At 36.5% G+C, this 19,130-nt stretch overlaps 1 protein-coding gene across 3 annotated transcripts in view; it reads left to right on the top strand.

Moving 5' to 3' along the window:
- The window catches only part of KLHL2 (kelch like family member 2), a 58,318-nt gene that overhangs the window by 11,003 nt on the left and 28,185 nt on the right, over positions 1-19,130 (top strand). For all 3 annotated transcript variants that reach the window (XM_051790874.1, XM_051790876.1, XM_051790875.1), the window contains one exon: positions 1,039-1,160. In XM_051790874.1, the coding sequence (XP_051646834.1) occupies positions 1,039-1,160 (122 nt within the window). The remainder of the gene's footprint in view (positions 1-1,038; positions 1,161-19,130) is intronic.

The following is a 19,130-nucleotide window of genomic DNA, read 5'->3' as shown; positions in this document are numbered from 1 at the left end:
GAAAATATCAGCAATGATTAGCATGTTCTTGTTCACTTCCCCATCCTGTCTGCTTTTGTTGTTGTATACATTAAATTTATTACATCATCAATACCCTTATCTCTAGATGCCTATGCCTAAGGGAAAGAAATAATATCCAGCATAGAAGAATAATAAATTAATGTATTCAGAGACTGGGATATACTTTTCCAAAGTCCAAGTTTATCTGTCTTCCAGCATAACTGGTGTAGTTCATGTTTTGCTTCTCAGTGCAAGTCAGTGCAGAACGGTTTAAAGGTCTGAGATGACCAAATGCGTGGTTGGAAATCATGAAGAAGCTTATAATCTTTGGACAATTATTTCAGACATAAAGAAAATGTTGCATTTTGAGAAACATCATGTTTTGGAAGGTGGAAACTATTTTGCAGGTCTTTCTATGAAGATCAGTTGTGGCATATGTCCAACATGTCAGCCTCCACAAAATGAGATCCAACAAGTTTTTGTATGCTTACCATTTTATCTTATCTTGAGTTTTAGCTGTTAAATCATATCTGTAAAAGATGTGAAATTGCTAAGAGAATAATAAGTAGGCAAGCAAAGAAATGTGTTATGTTAATTCTTCTGTGGGAACATAATTTTTCTTATTTAAATAAAATTACTCCAAACTGTGTTTGGTATTCTCCTTCAATTAAGAAGTTAATAAAACTAAAGTATTTTACCAGCTTGCTTTGCCAGCAAAATGTTTCTGTATGCATTTGAAGGGTCTTATTTAGGGCTGATAACAATATTTTCCTGATACTGTACATTGAAGAAAATAGGTCACCTGCAGTAAAAGTATCAACCCAGGTAGCATTCACATGATGATAACAACAAAGTCTTCCTTTCTCATTGCAGGAAGGAAGGAAGGAAAGAAATTGAATTATTATTATTATTATTATTATTATTAAAGTTGTTCTACTATTACAACTGATCATACACAAAATGTCTGCTGCTATTAAACTTCTACATCTGTGCTGTATTTCTATCTAATTTACTTGACCAATAAATTGGTTTTTGTAGGTGAGATGAGTGAAAGCCGAGCAAAAAAAGTTCGAATAAAGGAAGTCGATGGCTGGACTCTAAGGATGCTTATTGATTATATTTACACTGCTGAAATTCAAGTTACAGAAGAAAATGTGCAGGTAAGAGTGAGAATGTTTTCTGCAAGAAAAGAGATGTAATTGCAGAGTAATTTATTTTGTCAGTGTGGTTCAACTCCGACATAGGAAATCTCATCTGCAAACTGGATTTTTTTCAGACCTTGTGCTTACAAAGCAAGTAGTCATGCTGTTTAAATTCTGGGTCAAATTCGAAGACTATTCAACTAAATGAAGAGTCAGTTGACTTTAATGGGCTTTGCAGCCAAACCTTATGTAATGCAATAAAATAGATGGTTTACTCTGCCTAAAATTAGTGCTGTCAGCCACCTCTGTACCACCCCCTCTCTGATACTTAAGTGCAATTTACATAAACAAAATAGATTTGTTCCTAAATGTGAAACCATGTTCTCCAATTAAGCTGTTTTGTTTGGTTTTTTGGTTTGTTTGGTTGGGTTTTTTCTCTGTTATCCTGCAGAATAAAGTACTTTCTCCTGCTCGGTCTCTGTAACTTGCCAGTAGCCAACTGTGCAGAAGTTTTAGCTACTGCCTTTTTTTTTTTTTTTAATTAACCAATATATAGCATGATAGTTCTGCCCATCCCACACAGAGCTAATCAGTTTTTCCAATTGGCTTTACCTTAAGCTGAAGCTTCAATTAGAATAAAACAGACACAAGGCTAAAAAACATAGCCTCCTGCCCTTAGTGTTTTCTAACCACAGACCCTGAAGATGGACAGAGCAGATTTTCCTTCAACTGTCTTTTGAGATTTGGTATATATGTTTAGCAAGTTTAAAACTAGTTGCATAACAGGTGATATATTTAATTCTCATGTTTTTCTGCTTGCTCCTATGTTCTTCTTTCTGTGCTTTCTCAATGCCAAGTTACTGGTTATTAGCAGTCATTTTGCTGCTTTTGCAAAGTGCAAAACCATGTTGCTGTATTTGGCATAGAAAAATTCTGTTGCAATTGTGTATTCTGAAATTAATTGCTTTTACTGGGCATTAGGCTGAAATTAATAGGTTTTTATTGGCTGCTGAATCCAATGGGGACACTGCTAGTTTTAACTATGCTTGATTGAAGAGCTAGAAATGAGAAATATTGACAACTTGAAACTAGTAGACCCTCCATTTTTTAGGTCATACCATAAGTCATTTAATTCTATATGATTAATTTCTTGTCACCTGCTTCTTAAGGAATTGTTTACTTCTGATCTGATGGTGAATGTACATAATGAAAAAACTGACTGAAATTATGTTGTGTCTTAACCAATTTGGTGATTGCACAAATCTCTGTATCGCTGTGGAAGACTTTGGGCAAAATCCAGAGCTGTCAGATATTCTCTAATAGACCTCTTGTTGCTTGATCCTGCTGGTTTTTATCCTTAAAATAGAATATTCTGTCTTACTGACAGAGCTTAATGGCCTTAATCTTGTATATTTGATCCATAACATAGCATAACAGGCAGCCTACTGTATTTTGGCTGTAGGTGCTTCGTAGGGAGCAGCATTATCCTTGGCAATGCTAACTCTTCTGTTTATGGGGAGGAAAAGCCAGTGTTTCTTCCTCATACAGGAGTCATTAAAGGTCAGAAATACCTGTGTTTAAAGCTCCTGAGTCTGATATGGCTTTAATTTTCATGGCTTCAGGTTATCTGTCTGAAGATATATCTGATAATGTTGGGGATGTTAATATAAATAATATGGCCCTATGAGTAATGTTAAAAGTTTGTGGTGACTTTGAGAACTGAGAAGACAGCCAAGCTTTTAAGTTGGATTTTGATTTATTGCAATATAGTTACATTTTACTGTTGATAGTGAATATACTTCTAATATGACTGATAATGGATGTAAAGCTATTCTTACTTTGTCACTTTCATCCTTTTTGTATTACTGTTACTATATATGTAGTATTTATTTGTACAGCAGAAATAAACACTGTGAATAAAAACAAACATACTAATGCAAGACCTTTTCCTTAAGTTTGAAAGCCAAGATGGGAAAATTGTTACTGTGAACTTATGGAAACTTAGAAACCTAGTGCAGATTGTCAGGCCTTAATACCGTGTTCTTTCCATAGCTGCATTGCATGCTCTTGAGATTAATTAATTAAGCTTTCAGTTTTCTGTCTGTTACCTAGAAGGTATTGTGAAATTTTAGTAATGGTCAAGAATTTGTCTTGTAGGAATGCAGAACCATGAAAACCTGAAATGCCATGTAATATTGTCTCTTAAATTTTTTTTATATTTGGGCTAATGTGCTAAACTGCAACTTCAGCTTCTAGTTAGCTAGTTATGATTCTTATTCTGATACCCTTCATGGGATTTCAACAGTCTTATTCTGTCTCTTCAGGTTATACATAGTAATAATAGGTATTGAACTAATTCCTAATATGTGATACAATGTTTGAAGAGGGTGTGTACGCTTCATGTCTAAGTAATGTTAAATTCGTAATTCCAATGTAGAATTTTAATCCTTGGTATTAAAATAGCTATAGTGTATATTTATTAAAACTAATTATAAATTAATACATAATGGTATAGCCAAGTTCACTGGTCTTTCTCGAGGGGCAGGTTACCTATGAGCCTCTTTCATTAGGATGTTACTTGATCTAGATGTGGACAGGAGACTGCTTCCTTACCATGCCTTTGCAGCTTCTGAGTAAGAGCTGTTCATTTCTTCGCCCTACTAGCCTGTTCTCACTTGTGCATGTTTTTGGGCAGGTGAGGGGATAGAAAAGACAGGTGAAATCAATGATTGAGGAGAAAATGCAGTGCATAAACTATCAACACGGGAGGCCCTCTTCACTGGCTGTGTTCACTTCATTAGTTAGATACAAAAAAACATTTGTTCTTGTCTTCATTTCTTGGTTCAATAGTTCCCTCCAGCCCCCAACAGTAAGACAACTGGTATATGGATGTGTACATTTCTTTAGTATTTGTTCTTCATTTAGAATGAGTTATTTTATAATTCATCTCTAATGGCACCCACTTTGTATAATGCTATACCAGTGCTTCTGCTATATTTACATACTATGTCACGTTTTTCTGCATTCTTAACTATCTGCTCTTCCTTTTTGTTTCTTTTTTTTCCCAGGAATGCAATTAAATGTCAGACTTAATGCAATATCTCATTCTTCGTATTTTAAGAAGGGAGCATCAAAGTTAATGTTTTCGAAAGGCAAATCAACTCTCTTGCACGTCAAATTTTTTTGATATCCATATAGGTATTAACTACATGCAGTGCACAGTGTGGGAGAGAGTTAGTTACTATAAGAAGCTCATGCGTGAGTAACTCTCCCACACAGGTCTTTCAGCCTGTATTTAGTCAGCTGTATACCTAGGGCCTCTACTGAGCACAAATATATCAGAGGAGAAATCCCTGCAGTTGTTTGTGGGCTGTGGATTTGCTATGGGGTTTAGAGGTCAGCCTGATACAGGGTGAGTCAAATGTGATTTGAATAAACATGGGTTAAAATTGATTGAGTTCCTTTCTGATCCCCTGCTGCAGTTCCCTGTTCCTTTAATTGTGCTGATACAACTATTTGCTGGACTGCTTTATAAAACAGATCACTGAACTAAAAATATCATCCAGCAACACAGCACTCAGGACTTCCACTCTCATGCTGTGTGGTTTTTTGTTGTTGTGATTTTTTTTTGTTTTGTTGTTTTTGTTTTGTTTGTTTGTTTGTTTTTCAGTTATCCTTAACTTGGATTGCTTCAAGGATCTGTTTTATAACATGGCCCTGCCAGTGGTTGAGTTCACCCAATACTTTGGGTTAGTGTATTGAAGTGTGGGAACATACATCTATGTTGGGAGTAGACATTTCCCTGCTGCCTGGGGAAAACATTGCACGTAACTTCACTTTGGACCTACTGCTGTCTTGCTTTTGAAAAAGATGAGTGTATGAGAGCAGAAGAGAAGATCACAAAAAATGTGATCTTTTACATAACTCTGTCCTAGCATATTTTCCCTTTAAAGAATTTTGTTAGATACAACCAACACAAAGTCCAAAGGCCAGAACAGGGTTCTTTTTAAGATGTATCGTTTTTTGTGTTCATTTTCTGAAATTATTCAAGAACAATGCTAGCATACTAATAAGCATATTATGAACACACAGTATGTATGCCTTTTTCTTTGTAACTCTTACTGTTCATGCAAATTGCCATAAAAAGTACAACAAACACACTTCTATTTGTATAGTATCATGGGTTGTGGGCATAAGAGTTGACAGCACATGTGATTTGAGGTGCTGTCAAAGAAAGGTTCGAAAAAGCAACTGATTTCCCCAAGAAATCCTCAAAAAAGAAGATCCTCATGTTGTCCTAGCTATTTACTAAGGTAGTCATTCTACAGCACCATGTTTGGTAATACGGGCTTTGACTATTCCTGCTGCTTCTCATCACCTCTAGAGTCTACTGGTTGAACAACTTTGCAGGGTTGTTGAATCCTGAAAAATCCTGTAGGTTGAAAATGAACAGGTTCTTCACACCAAAACCAAGAGAAGTCCCACAGGTTTTGAAAACAGATGTGTTCTTTTTAAGATGGTCAACTTCTAAGTTATGTTTGTGGCATGACCAAGTTGGACTGAGGGTCTGTTAAAGTAGCACAAAGGAAGAAGGAGTGTGAGGTTACAGGGAATAGCATAAAAGATAACTGCTACTGAACTCTGTAAAGTGAAACAGTGACTGAATGTACAGTGACTGAATGTATCCAGACTTGGCAGAACATATTTCATCTAATAGTGGAAACTTGATAACAATCCTTATGTGGTTAGTTCCAATTGCTTTAATAGTTTTTACAGTTCATAAGGTAGTATCTGGCTTAAATCATCTCAGTCTGTACCAGACAAATTTCTGGTACTTCCTTCTGTTGTCTTTTGAAGCAACTTGTTGCTAGTTTTGCTGTAACAATCTTATGTATTGAAATACTGTTTTTATTAATGTAATTTACTTTTTTTTCTTTTGGCTAAACATCGTAGACTTTTCTTTGGAGGCAATGGTTTCTAAATCTTTTACCATTCTTCTTTCTCTTCAAGACTCTTTCAGTTTCACCTATATCTACATTTTAACATGCAGTGGCCAAAATTGGTCCATTGAGGCCTTGTTAATGCAGACTAGAGTGCAATTATTACCTTGTGAGTAAAAAATAGTGTTTGTTTCCTTATGTCATTGAGTGAGTTTGCTTTTCCAGTAACATAACATTTATTCTAGCAGTCACTTTATATTTATGCTGGTAGAAAGAGTAAGAATGAGAACATCATACAGTGGGAGAAGGAAATTGTGGTACCTTCTTATTTTGGTAAATGCCAATTTAAGTGATTTGTTGTTGTAAGTATTTAAGCTTATTAGCATAATACTTCTAGTGAACCAAAACCGCAACCAGTGAAAGTCATTATCTGGTTATTAATAGTAGTAGAATGTCTTTCAGTAAGTTTATTGGGCAAGAATTCAGTTTCACACCAGAGGTACCAATTTGCAAGTCTGTTTCCAGAGTACAACCACATGTTAAAATTGATTTTACTAAAATTGTTAAGAAATTATTTTCATTTGGAGAATTGTGCAATTATATTTTAAAACTCACCAATAACAGAAAGGAATGACCTACTGAATATCTTATAAAATTACACCCAATTTAGGGGTGGGAGGACATGGGACGAGGAGAAAGATGTGTACAAGTAATTTAAAAATGTTTGAAAGAGAGATGTAGAATATCTTTTGGAGAGACCATTACACAGAATAGAATGTAAAATAATGAATAATCCAGGCTTGCGTATGTTGAGGAGGACAAAAAACCCAACAGACCACCAAGGACAGATATTAGTTCCAATAAAATGTAGTAAAACTGTGTATGATCAGTAAGATGAAGTCCTACGGGATACTAATTTCAAGGCAAAAATAAAATTCTGTCCAGCATTTAACATTCCTTATTTGTTCTTTTGTTGAGCACTTGGATAAACTCAGATAAAAATATTCAGAATAAATTGTTGTTTTGTACTTAGAAGTGGTCTGCCTATCATGCACCATGTGCAGTTTTATGTGGGTTGGACATGTGAAATGACCTGTTTAGGGGCTACCAGTTTGTTCTGAAATTTGTATTACCAGAATGTCAGATTTGGTAAAGGAGTTTTTTCCCTTGTCCCTGATCATCTTAGATTCTGTCCTTTGGTACCCTTTCCACTAAGGGACAGGTATACCAATTTATAGGAGTTTAATTTAAAAAGGGTTTTCAGGATCACAATGGAATTACCAGTTTAACAACTTACTATTGCACATCAGCTGAACAACAGCAGCTAGTTTTATGTGCTCTTAGCTTGAACAAAATATGAAATGACCAAGTACAAGCCAGTTTATAAGTCCAACCTCTTAGAATTTGCCACAATCTTTGAGCACTTACAAAATCAAATTAATATACATTAATTACATTCCAATAGTCTTCAGAGCCATACTATCTTTGTACCTGAGCTGAGAGTCAAAATACTCCTAAGAATATTGTGATGCTTGTCAAGCTTTATCCCTGAAAGCAAATGTTTTGTGTATATGACCTGGTCACTAGACTAATAGTCTTTATGTGAGTTAGCAACATAGTGATGTGTAAAGACCATAAAGCATGTTTTTTGAGACTAGTTTCATTTTTGATATCTAACTTGGCATATTTTTCAAGAGTTTGTAAGACCTGCAAATAAAGTGTTCTTTTGAACACAAAAGAACTTCTTTTTTCCCTTATTATTTTATCAAAAGATGTCCCTCCCCTTTCAAAGGGTTATATCCAGTTTTCTTTATGAATATAGGAAATTTTCTGTTTTAATTGGGGTAGATTTTTCCTTTTTAGAATCAAATGCTGACTGTCCTTTACAAATGTGTGATGGGGCTTTGTAAGAGGAGGGAGTTGAATTCAATACTTGAACAGAGACGTGCATTCTGTGTCCTGGAAGTCTGCCTGCTGCTGTGTAAGTGGGTGGGAGAGATAAAAGAAATATTTATTCAACTGAACTGAATGCTGTGAAGCTTTCAGTGAATCTTATTATACAGTAGGTCCTGTTTCAAATATAACATTATATATATTTTAGATATAAAACTGCTTTGAGAGAAGGTAATGCTGAAATTGCTTATGTAGGAATTGGCTGTTCTCCTTCAGAGAATCTGTGAAAGACATGTCTGGAAAAATGTCTCACTTAGAAACCTAAAACAGGCAGGAAGGGAATAAGTTTGATCTTGATGCATTTACAGATGTGCGTCTACCCTCTCTTCTTTAAGTACTTTTTGATAATGAGGGAAAGTGAAACAGCTCAAATGAAAGTATATCTTGAGAAGAGTGAGTGCTAGGTAGGCTGGATCTAGGCAATTGCAACCCTGTTGGTCATGATTAACACCTTGCACGTCACCAAGAGACCAACAGATAATTAATATAGGTCCAGTACCTCACCAATCATGCATTCTACTAAAATGCAGGGCTCCTTAGGAAGAGTTTATTCTGAGTTAACAGCAATTGCTGGATGGTTTTCAAATAGATTATGATGTCCTAGATGCTGCAGTTTGGTGATGACGGCATGGGTCATGATACAAATTTTTCCAACTAGAAGCAGTCACAGTCTTCTAGCAGATGCAAGTAACTTAATAAAACTATTACTGCTGTATGAGAGGTTAATGTTGGCATCTCTGAAGGTTGCTGATAAAGGCCTTTTGTTTACTTGCATTTGCCTCGATTTACTGATCACAGTTGTCTTGTGACAGCATTAAAAATCATCACTGTATTATTTATTAATCGAATACAATTTTGAGTTCCTAGAGGTAAATTTTAAGCCATTGGGTCATCATCTTTGTATGCCGTCCCCCTGTCCTGTCTCCCCTCTCCCCCCTGGTTCTCTGTACAGCTTTTCTCTTGCATCTCCACAGTACCTAGACAGTCACTTCATTTTGGTTTAGCTTCCAAAGTCTTTCCTGCAGTACGTGGCTGCTGACGTGCTAGGTGCTAGAGATAGACTATTGGACCGTATGACTCTTCTTCTGCTGATTTATTGCTAAACTCTGCTCCTAAAGAAGAATGCAGTTAGGTCAAACAATACTAACACTGTTGAAGATAACAGTGCTACTTATTTTGGTTTTTTGTTTTTTTTTTTCCTTCTAGAGATAATTTTTTTGGAGTGAATGAGTTTAAGTTGTTTCTCTTACTGTCCCTAAAAAAACATGGAGCAAAATTGCACTGATTTTTCCTGTCAATAGCTGCAATAGATTTTTAAAAAATGAAAATAACTCTGACTTTAATGTAAAGTTTAAAAATATCATTGATAGCATCTTTAGAGCTGAAATCTGTCAATTTCTGTTTCCTGTGACTTAAATTTAATGTGCCAAAAACTCTCAACAAAGTATCCTGGTACAGCACATATTTTTTTTAGACAGACTGTTAGGCCAAATCTTCATTAAAACTGTAGAACTATCTTTTAAGATGTTCATATAGTTGTATTTTTCTGAACTGCTATTGAATTATGATTCCCAAATAATCTCAGACAGATTTGGCTTCCTGCCTTCAATATGTGATAAGTATGGTGCTAATTATTGAATCCTGAGATGACAGATTACAATCCTGCCTGTTTCTGAGAGAATTAAAATATTTATCATGGTCTTTGATTCTCTTATCTTCCATATCCTCCACTAGTGGCTGTTTCTAGACTTAAATTAATCTCGAAACTGCCACATTTCCACGACATTTCAGTTAGCACCACTTTTTACTTAGCCCTCATGAAGACCTAAAACCTTCTGTCCATAAACTCACTTTTTTCTTTGTTAATATGTTTCAGGCAACTGTACTAATTCTTGGAAGTTTTTCTTTACCAAAAGTGTTTTATGTAATAGAGCTATTGAGTGTCAACAACTATTGGTGGTCAGTGATCTTATTTCCCTGAAACAGATATTATTAAAGCTTTAGGAGGAGATGGAGTTCTTTATTGGATCATCTTATAGAGCTTCAAAAATAAACAAGCCTTTGGTCTTTCTGCTCATCTCCATCATGGCTGCTGTGGCATAGCTACTAAATTATGAAAGCTTTTGCAAAACCTTGGATTCAGCGTCATTCAGGTTAAAATGTTTTATGAAACTGGCTCATCCTAATGACTTCATGATTAAAACAGGATTAACTGATTTTTTTTTAAAATTCATATGTGTGTTTAAATCACTTTTTACATGTAATACAAACTTTCACTGTTATTCTTTTATGCCAGCACAGTTCTAATAATATTAGGGGCTTGCTGACACTGCAGAGAGGTACTTAAATACAAGCTGACATGAGTTTCATTACAAACCCTATTCACAGAAACATGTTTAAGTCTTACTGGGCAAGAAATTAATGTTGGACTAAACAGCCTTATAATATACTCCTTGATTGTGTGCTTAAGGAGTACCACTGTGTTTTGCTATCGTATGTATTTTATCCTTTAGGCTTCAAGCAACAATCTGGTTGCATCGTTTTGCCCTATTTTTTGTATTTATGACAACAGCTTTGAGGATTTTAATAATGTGAAGGCACAACTAATATGTGGCGTAGCTCGAGGAGAGACAGTGGCACACTTCTTGAATTTATATACATTCTAGGACATGTCAGGCAACAGTAAATGGTCTCATTTTTCTAGTGAAATAATCCTAGTATGCATTCTTCATTTGCTTATACGTGCCTGCCTGTCAGCAGAGTGAGTGTAGGAGGGAAGGGAAAAGAGGAGTGAGATCTTTTTACAGATATTTTACAGTTTACAGCATATTTTATTACAAATACAAGCTTTGTTAGTTTGCACTTTAAATGAGTGAGCTTCACATAAAAGAGTTGCTGACCAAAATACTAAGCAAACAACTTTGCAGAGAAGGTTAATGTTTTGCTCTCTGTCAGTTTTTAGATCCATTTAAAATGTATTTTTCTCTATTTTTTTTCATAGCATATCCTTTGTAATGTTAGCTATTAGGTATGTGCAAAGTAGAACTGCATTTTTTTGGGGGTACATTATGACTCTGCGATCAGTTAGTTAGAACTTGGTTTGAATAATGCCAAGGTCACAGGTTCAATCCCCTCTATGGGCCATTCATTTAAGAGTTGGACTTGATGATTCTTGTGGGTCTCTTCTATCTCAGAATATTCTGTGATTATTATGTGCACTGCAGTATAGATATGGTACCGATATTGTCACTCCCCTTTCTATGTTTGTTTTTAACTGAGAAACTGGAGTTTTGATGTGGTTGAAGGTGTATTCCAAAGCCTTGCATTCATCTGATAGCTGTTTGATGCTCTGAAAAAGATTTCCTTTTCTGATCTAGCTTGCTTTGGGGCATGTGGCAGAACAAAATCACATGGTATGCTTAATGTGAGGAAAGTGTTAAAGGGTGCTGAATCTGGTAGCCTGATAACAGCTGGGTGGCTGCAGCTCTGTGTCTCCAAGCTCCAGCTTGGCAGTGAGGCTGACCACTCTTCCCAGTAGGTACACACACAGTCACATGTACAGTACATGTACATGCAGTCAGCCCCACAGATTAGTGCAGACAGAAACACTTGCCTCGTATCTCGATTCTGTCTTGAGCTGGACCATCTTCCTAAAGAGTCTCTTGGACATGTCTGTTCAACACCTTCTTTAGTATGGTTAAGCCAAGCTGAATAAGTATGATTCATGCTGCTGCACTTAAGGATAAGTTTACTATTTCCTCCCCTGGGTTGTAGATAGCATGGTGAAGTTCATGAGTTAGGTAGCAAAAGGAATTTGTAGAGAAACCAACTGCTGTTTCTGTACAGCTTTAGCTGTGATCAAGACAGAGAGGAAAGCAGTGGCAGGACTTTCAGAACCAGGAGAAGCAGATGTTGCACAGATACGACAGATAGTCTCTCCTGAGGTATTCACATTTTTATGTTCTGCCTTTTTTTTTCTTCCCTTCTGTAGATACCTTGCTGCTCTTTCTCTCTGTCCTCCAAATGATACTTTAGCCACATTTTGCTGGCACTTTCCAGCCAATTAATCTTTTTTTTTTTTTTTTTTTGCAATGGCCTTACTAAGAAAATTGAGTAGGTAGAAGGATATGAACCTTGTAAGAATGAAAAGATAACTGAATGGACATTTGAGCTGTTGTACACCAGGTTGTAGGTGCTAGAGAGAAATACTTAGGGGAGAAACAGAACTGAGAATGAGCACAAGAGATAAAGATTAATCTAAAATATGGATCAAAAGATATGAGGAATGAATTAAAATTGTCCCAAGGCTGTAAAAGTCTGTCTTGGACTATCAAGTGCCAGTGTCTGTGGGAGGCAGAGAGTCTTGTACTTCTTCTGGAGAGAGACTGAGATCTTACAGACTGAATCACAGATTTTCCCTGTCCCAAAATCTTTGTAGCTTCAGAAGATGTTTGGGTGTTGTGTAGTTTTTTTGGTTTTTTTATAGGGGGAGTAGGGGGGCAGGTGTTGGGGCTTAAAAACCACTTGCTTCTGCTTATTTGGAAGAGAGACTTTAGGCAAAGGCGGTGAAGAGGCTTGTAGCTTGGCTATGTCAGCATGGTCTAAGCAAGAGCCAAGGAATGAATCAGAAACTCTTGGAGGAGGTGATGGGGTGAGAGAGAAGTGGGATTGAGGCAAGAATACATTACAGAGGAGATACTGATCTGTAATCCTGCACTTCAGAAGCATGTGATTCTGATTACTGTGGGAGGTGAATGGGAAGTCACCGAGGGATTTAAACAGGCATGTTTAATTTAAATGATAAAAAGAATAAAACATTTTTACTCAGCACTGCAGCTCTAAATATAACATCTGTTTGTTTCCTGCATATTCTTTCTTTAATGAGTGATTTAGGAGAGTATGTAGGCTGTCAGAGCCACGCATGAGCAAGGTGCCAAAAACTAATTAAGGTAGAAAGTCCCAGTTACGCCAACGGACTGTGCAAGGTGCATCCTCTTGCAGATCAAGGACAGGCTTAGAGAAGGGGTCAAAGGATGAAGTGCAAAAGCAAATGAATGAAAACATCTGATCACTAGGACAAATAGGATTTTAAAGATATATATGTAAAAATAATACTTGCTACCCACAGAAAAGAAACTTTTAAAGTGAGGTGGTTGAGACTATGAAAATGTTATATTCTCTAGCTGGGTATTCCTTGGAATTTCAGTTCACATTTTAGTAAATCACTACAATGCTATTAGTGATCTGGAGCATTACAGAAACTACCAAGGATTTGGTTTTTGTTAGTGGCAGGTGAAATAAGGAAAGTTCAAACTTTCAGTATGTTTCAGGATTCTATTTATGAGTTATGCTTAGCTCCTAAAAACCTCCTGTAATTCTTTGAGTGGTCCAGAAATAACCATATCAAAGGCTTTTGAAAGTCAAGTTAGTTATAGTCCCTCCTAAATTGTCACATGATGAGCAATAAATAGATCAAAAATCCCTAGGGAGCACAGGGACAAATAGGAATAAATAGTTGGTTTTCACTGTATCAAAGTGGTTGTAATGTGTCACAGGCTTCCAAAGGACATATTTTCTTTGGTTTTGAAAAGTAGGTAGCAAAAGATGTAGGTGATGAACTGGTTTAAGGATTTTCTTCAAGATCAGACAAAAATAGAAAGTTTCACTGCTTTCTAGCTAAGCTAGATGTCAGGCTAGAATGATCACAGACCAAATTTAATGTTGGAAAGTGTAAAGTAATGCATGAAAAGAAAAATTTGAATTACTCCTACGTATTGCTATGTTTTACATTAACAGCTTTTCCTAGAATAGAATAACATACTGTAGTCACCTTAGAAAAACTTCTGCTCATTGTGAAATAGTCTTTCAAAAGGAGCATTAAAAATGGCACAGCAGCATCTATATGTCATTGTATAAATCTGTGTTACCACCTGTAACACTGCTGGATGGTCTAAAATATGACAGAAATAGCATGCTTTGGGGAAAGGTGTAAAGCCAGTAAAGGCATGGAAAAGCTATCATCTGAGAGAGGGAGAGAATTCAGGCCTTTTCTAGAGTGACTGTGAGTTGACTAAAAAGCACTCTATTTTTCTTCCAATGTTTTACTTGTTTCAAAGACTCCGCATATGCTTTTTATGGGTAAAAGGGTGAGTTACTTATGCTGAAAGATAGTAAGAGATAGTAAGCTTTTTTTTAGGAGAGAAATGCCCAAAAACATATGTGTGAGTAGATATTGTTGTTATCACATTTAGTGTGGATTGCTGCAAAATGCATGGGTGCAGCTGCTTAGGATGCACAAGGTGAGCAGTGCTCTTTCTCTGTGCTGGTTAGTTTGGAAATGATTACCTGTGAACCTTGGGTTACCATTAGATAGACTGTGTTTCAAAGCAGGTATTTTCCCTTAAGGTTTAGCTTCCCTTTAGTTCCCTTAAGCTAAACCCTTAAGGTTTAGCTTCCTAATTAGGTGAGAACATACAAGGTCCAGATCTGGGTTAGATTCACCTGTTCTACTTTCCTCCATCCCAGGTTTCCTTTTCGTTAGAGGAGATGACAGAGGAACGGATGGTGCTGATGGAAGCACAGTAGCGCTGTGAAGTTTCATTTCAGTAATTACTGTGTTTAACCACATATTGGGGAAGGGTGAAGGACATAACAGATTCTGTCTTGAGCCAGTGGCCAAACTTGCTTCTAGCATAGCTCAGACTGCGGAGGAGATCCCTAGCTGGTTGCAGCAGAGCTAGACTAAAACAGTTCAAAGAAAGGCAAAATTTTTGCCATTTCGTCCTCTTTATGTTCTAACCCCATCCTACTCTTAAAGGAAGCCTGCATCCCCAATGCATCAACCAGAACCATAGCCACCACTATAGTATTTACTGTCCCCTTTCAAGCCTGAAAGACCAGGGGTTTGTCCTGTGACAGCCCTGATGTTTATTTACCTACAAAGCAATGGACACTGCTAATTTTTCTCAAGTGAAGTTTGATTTTAACTAACTAGAAATGCTGTTCTAAAAGGTAAAATGCATCCTTCTGCTTCAAGAGCAAGCTATTCCTTGTGTTGCAAGGAAACATTCTTTGTTGTGGCTAGTTTACTTTGTACTGTGGAGCTTCATGCACTGATAGCAGATGAAGGTGGGATGTTCCTAGACTGCCTGGGGTGTATTGAGTATTGCTTTGGTCTAGTATGTAGTTATCTCTGTAATTGCATTATTACCATGACTTAAGGTTGGTCTTGTAACTGTTTGTAAGTGTTCAGCTTCTACACCAGAACGATGTTTGCCTTCTAAAAATAGGGTGGGAGAACATAAAAGCATTCAGAAGGAAACTGAGATAATTTTTTCATGTAGTTGACTAGGGAAGCATTTGTTGGTTTTTCCTTTTAGAAGACATGGATTTACCCATTATTTGAACACTTAGTTGAAAAACTGTGAAGTTCTAGACGAGCCTGGAAAATACTTTTAACTCTTTGTTTTATGCCCCATCTGGGATTGAGATTCCATTATGAAAGGTATTACAAGCTACAACTATGATGTGGTCTAAAAGAGTTTACAAAAGACTATGCCCAGAGAAGTTGTGGCTGCCCCATCTCTAGAAGTATTTAAGGACAGGTTTGATGGAGCTCTGAGTAACCTGGTCTAGTGGAAGGTGCCCCTGCCCATGGCAGAGTGGTTGAAACTATGTCATCTTTAAGGTCCCCCAGGCCATTCTATGATTTAAATAAAGTAAAAAGAAAAAAAAAAAAAGTAACAGATGTGATGACCATTGTGTAAGTCAGAAGTAATCAGGATCGAGATTACAAGTTTTCCAATTCTAGAACCTGATGCCTTCATCTTGCCAGGATGTGGTTGCCCTTTAACTAGACATTAATGAATAATAACTTCTGCATGTAAACTGCCTTCTCAGACTGAACATCTTGTGCAACTCTCTAAGTCTGTGATCTTTAAAATAATCATGCTGCTCGGCTGTGTTAGAGTGGATGAAAGCAGCTACTTTTGTCTCAACTATGACCTTTACTGTGGGCATCCACTATTTCTCTGTATGACAATGAAGCTACCCCTGGCAAAACCTGAAAGGCAGCCCCTGCCAACCTAAAGTGCAGAGGTCATTTGCCCAAATGAATGCATGTGTTCCCATCCACTTCCCTGTAAAATTCAAGGTGCTTATTATGAGTAAATTAAGTCACTTAGAGACTCCACATTTAACCTCTCTTACTTGCAAGTAGGTTCAGCAGCACGCTGCTACACCTTTTGGAAGCTGAATAAAGGCTTTCTTGAAAACATTTCTGTTTTCTAGATACTGATCGTGCTTTAAATCATGATATATATGCATTAAACCTTCATCTGAAAAAAAAAAATAAAATGGGAGGCTCACGATGCCATTAGCGTGGGGAAATTTGTCTCTACATGCCTGAATTTTATAAGCACAACATTCACATTACAGTGGTTATGAAATTTGTCACTAAGCCTATGCTTTTTTTTTTTTTTTTGAGGAAGTGCTGTGTGATATTTCTAGGATAATGTAATTACAGTCTGTTGTAGGAAAATGAATGTTAAGTAAAAGATTATATTATTAAGCTACAAAACATAACATAGACTGTTAAAAGCTTGGAGGTAATCAAATGTGTTTTGAGTCCACTGAAGGGCCATTTATTGCATATTAGGTTTTAATCTTGATGGAATTTTCATATTGAAGATAAGCACCGTGTACAGAAACCATTTCTACTTCATACTGGTTTTGTTGTCTTCAGTTCTTGGTTTTGTATTACTGTAAAACTCGGTAGTATGGATGCATCTGCTATACCAGAGAATGGAATAATAGAGAAAGCAGAGGTTCACAGTCTACTATCCCAGTTATGCTGCTGTTTGTTTCCAGCACAGGCTTTAGGATTTTGCAAATGGTGTTTCAAGCCCTCTCTTTTAGATTGCCAGAAAATATGCACTTGTGCTAGGAGAACAAACCTTGTTTGTTACAAGTCAGTCTGTAATGTACAAAAAACCATAACAAACTAACAAACAATTCCTTCTTCAGTGCCCCCACCCCCCTCCACTCCCAGCCTCTTCAAAGTTGTCTTGTATACTTTAGGAAACAGCAAATGAACATTTTTAGTCGTTTGTCAGTCTTTTACATCTTCAGTTTTAGATAAGCTTTTAAAAGTGTTTCGGTCATAGTAATCTTTGGTAGACTCAAACTTAGTGTGTCTGCCAGTGGGGTCTGAGACGGAGGGTAGTCTGGTACTGGAGGTGTGAGATGTTACAGATAAACCCTATAGCTGAAGCACAGTAGCTAAAAGTGTCAGCTGATGCAGTGATTCTTTATGTGGGTCAGCCTTTACAGAAAGAAAGAAGACCGTGTAGTGTGAGTTATGTTGTCCTGCCTACTTAATTTTTTCAGCTTCTTCTAATCCTTCTGTGGGGTAGCTTTGTATATTATTTGGCTAGCATCTCAGATCCCATAATTAAAGAAAAAATTGTCCAGTTCCTGAATGACATGGTATCAGCAGCAAGTGGCTTTGTTCAGACTCTAGTTAGTCTCGTTTTAAATTATCCTGTCCTTAAGAAAATATGAGGGTTTTTTTAATGCAGCTGTATAATCTTTTAAACACTGAATTAATTACAGTATGATGAAGGATTCTGAGCTTTCATTTTAGATTACTTACTATACATGTACTTAAATTCAGTGACCAAACTTCAAATCAAAAACCCTGTTCCTGTACAGTCAAAATGTCTACAATTTTTTTCACTGAAAGAAAAACCTAAAATTCTAGCTAAAATGATTTTAGGTTCAAGAATGTTTTACTTCAAGTGAGGGAATGTTTCATTTCTGTTTCCAGTGTCTTTGAACAGAAGAAAAGGATATGAAAGGCTAAGCTCATGACTTAACAAAAATAACCTTCAGACTAGCAAATCAGTCTGTCTCTTTTGTGTGGAAGCTTATGCCAAAGTGCACTATTATATGGTGGTTAGGGCCTTCTTCTGGTAGGAAAGATGTAGCAGAACCCTCAGGTCAAGCAAGACTGCATGCATGGTTCTCCCTTGTAGACCAGATGGACGTCACTCATTATAGTGTATTACTCGATTAAAGTAACTCTTCTGTTATTTGATTTGCTTCATGAATCTTGTTTCTGCACTTCAGCAACCCCTAACTGCATCCCAAATCCCTCCCCAAACTTCCACACCTACTCCCTTCAAAAAAACCCAAGAAAGCAACAGAACACCCACCTCCACAACAGATGTTTTAATTAATAATTAGTAGTTCATTCAGACTAATTTTCTTAAGTGGTATCCCTTCAAAAATTGCTTTTTGAGCAAATTGGTTACTTCCTATCAATAGTATGTCACTAACTGAAGTGGACTCTTAAGTACAGATGCAGGTTAAACAGCAGGTATGTAAACCAGTTCCTTTCTCCTTACACTCCATTTTAATGTCACACTGATTTCCAAGTTGGGAGCTGCTTAGTATTTTGTAGATCATGTTGATAATTTAAAATATTACATTTTCATGATTATTAGCTTCTGCTGAAATGATGCTCTACCAATTTGTGTCTAGTATGAAGGGAATGTGAAGGAATAGGACTGTTTCTTATTAGTCTGATTCCTTCATGTGATACTATAAAACTGCCACCTGCACCTGATTTTTAATTGCATGGAGCTCATTAAGATAAAGGATAAATTTATAAATCCACGTCTTCATTGTGCAATAGCCTATAAAGTCAAGGATGTTAAGATATCTAGAAGGTATATTGTATAAGATACATGATATCATGTTCTAAACTTGCAGCTTATGCCCATCTTTAAATCCAATGCAGCCTCTTACTTTGGTATTTTTACACTGGAACAGTGTGCTTAACACGCACATGTTGTTCGTACAGAAATTCTAGCAGGGTTGAATTTTCCAAAATTGGAACTTCTACGTTTTATTCCACAGATGCCTTAAAATATTTGTATCTGTTTCAGTGGTTTTGTATGCATACTCCTAAATAACATAATTTCAATGCAGTGCTGAATGATTTCACTAGAATTTAACTACACTTCAGTTACAAACCACAGTTTTAATTACAGCACAGATGCATGTAGATGAGAATAAAAAAAAAAATCGGATT

This window comes from Manacus candei, unplaced genomic scaffold (genome assembly GCF_025592945.1).
Source record: "Manacus candei isolate 608988 ecotype Guabito, Panama unplaced genomic scaffold, ASM2559294v1 h1tg000028l, whole genome shotgun sequence".
NCBI lineage: Eukaryota > Metazoa > Chordata > Aves > Passeriformes > Pipridae > Manacus > Manacus candei.
This window is presented reverse-complemented; position numbering and strand designations above follow the sequence as displayed.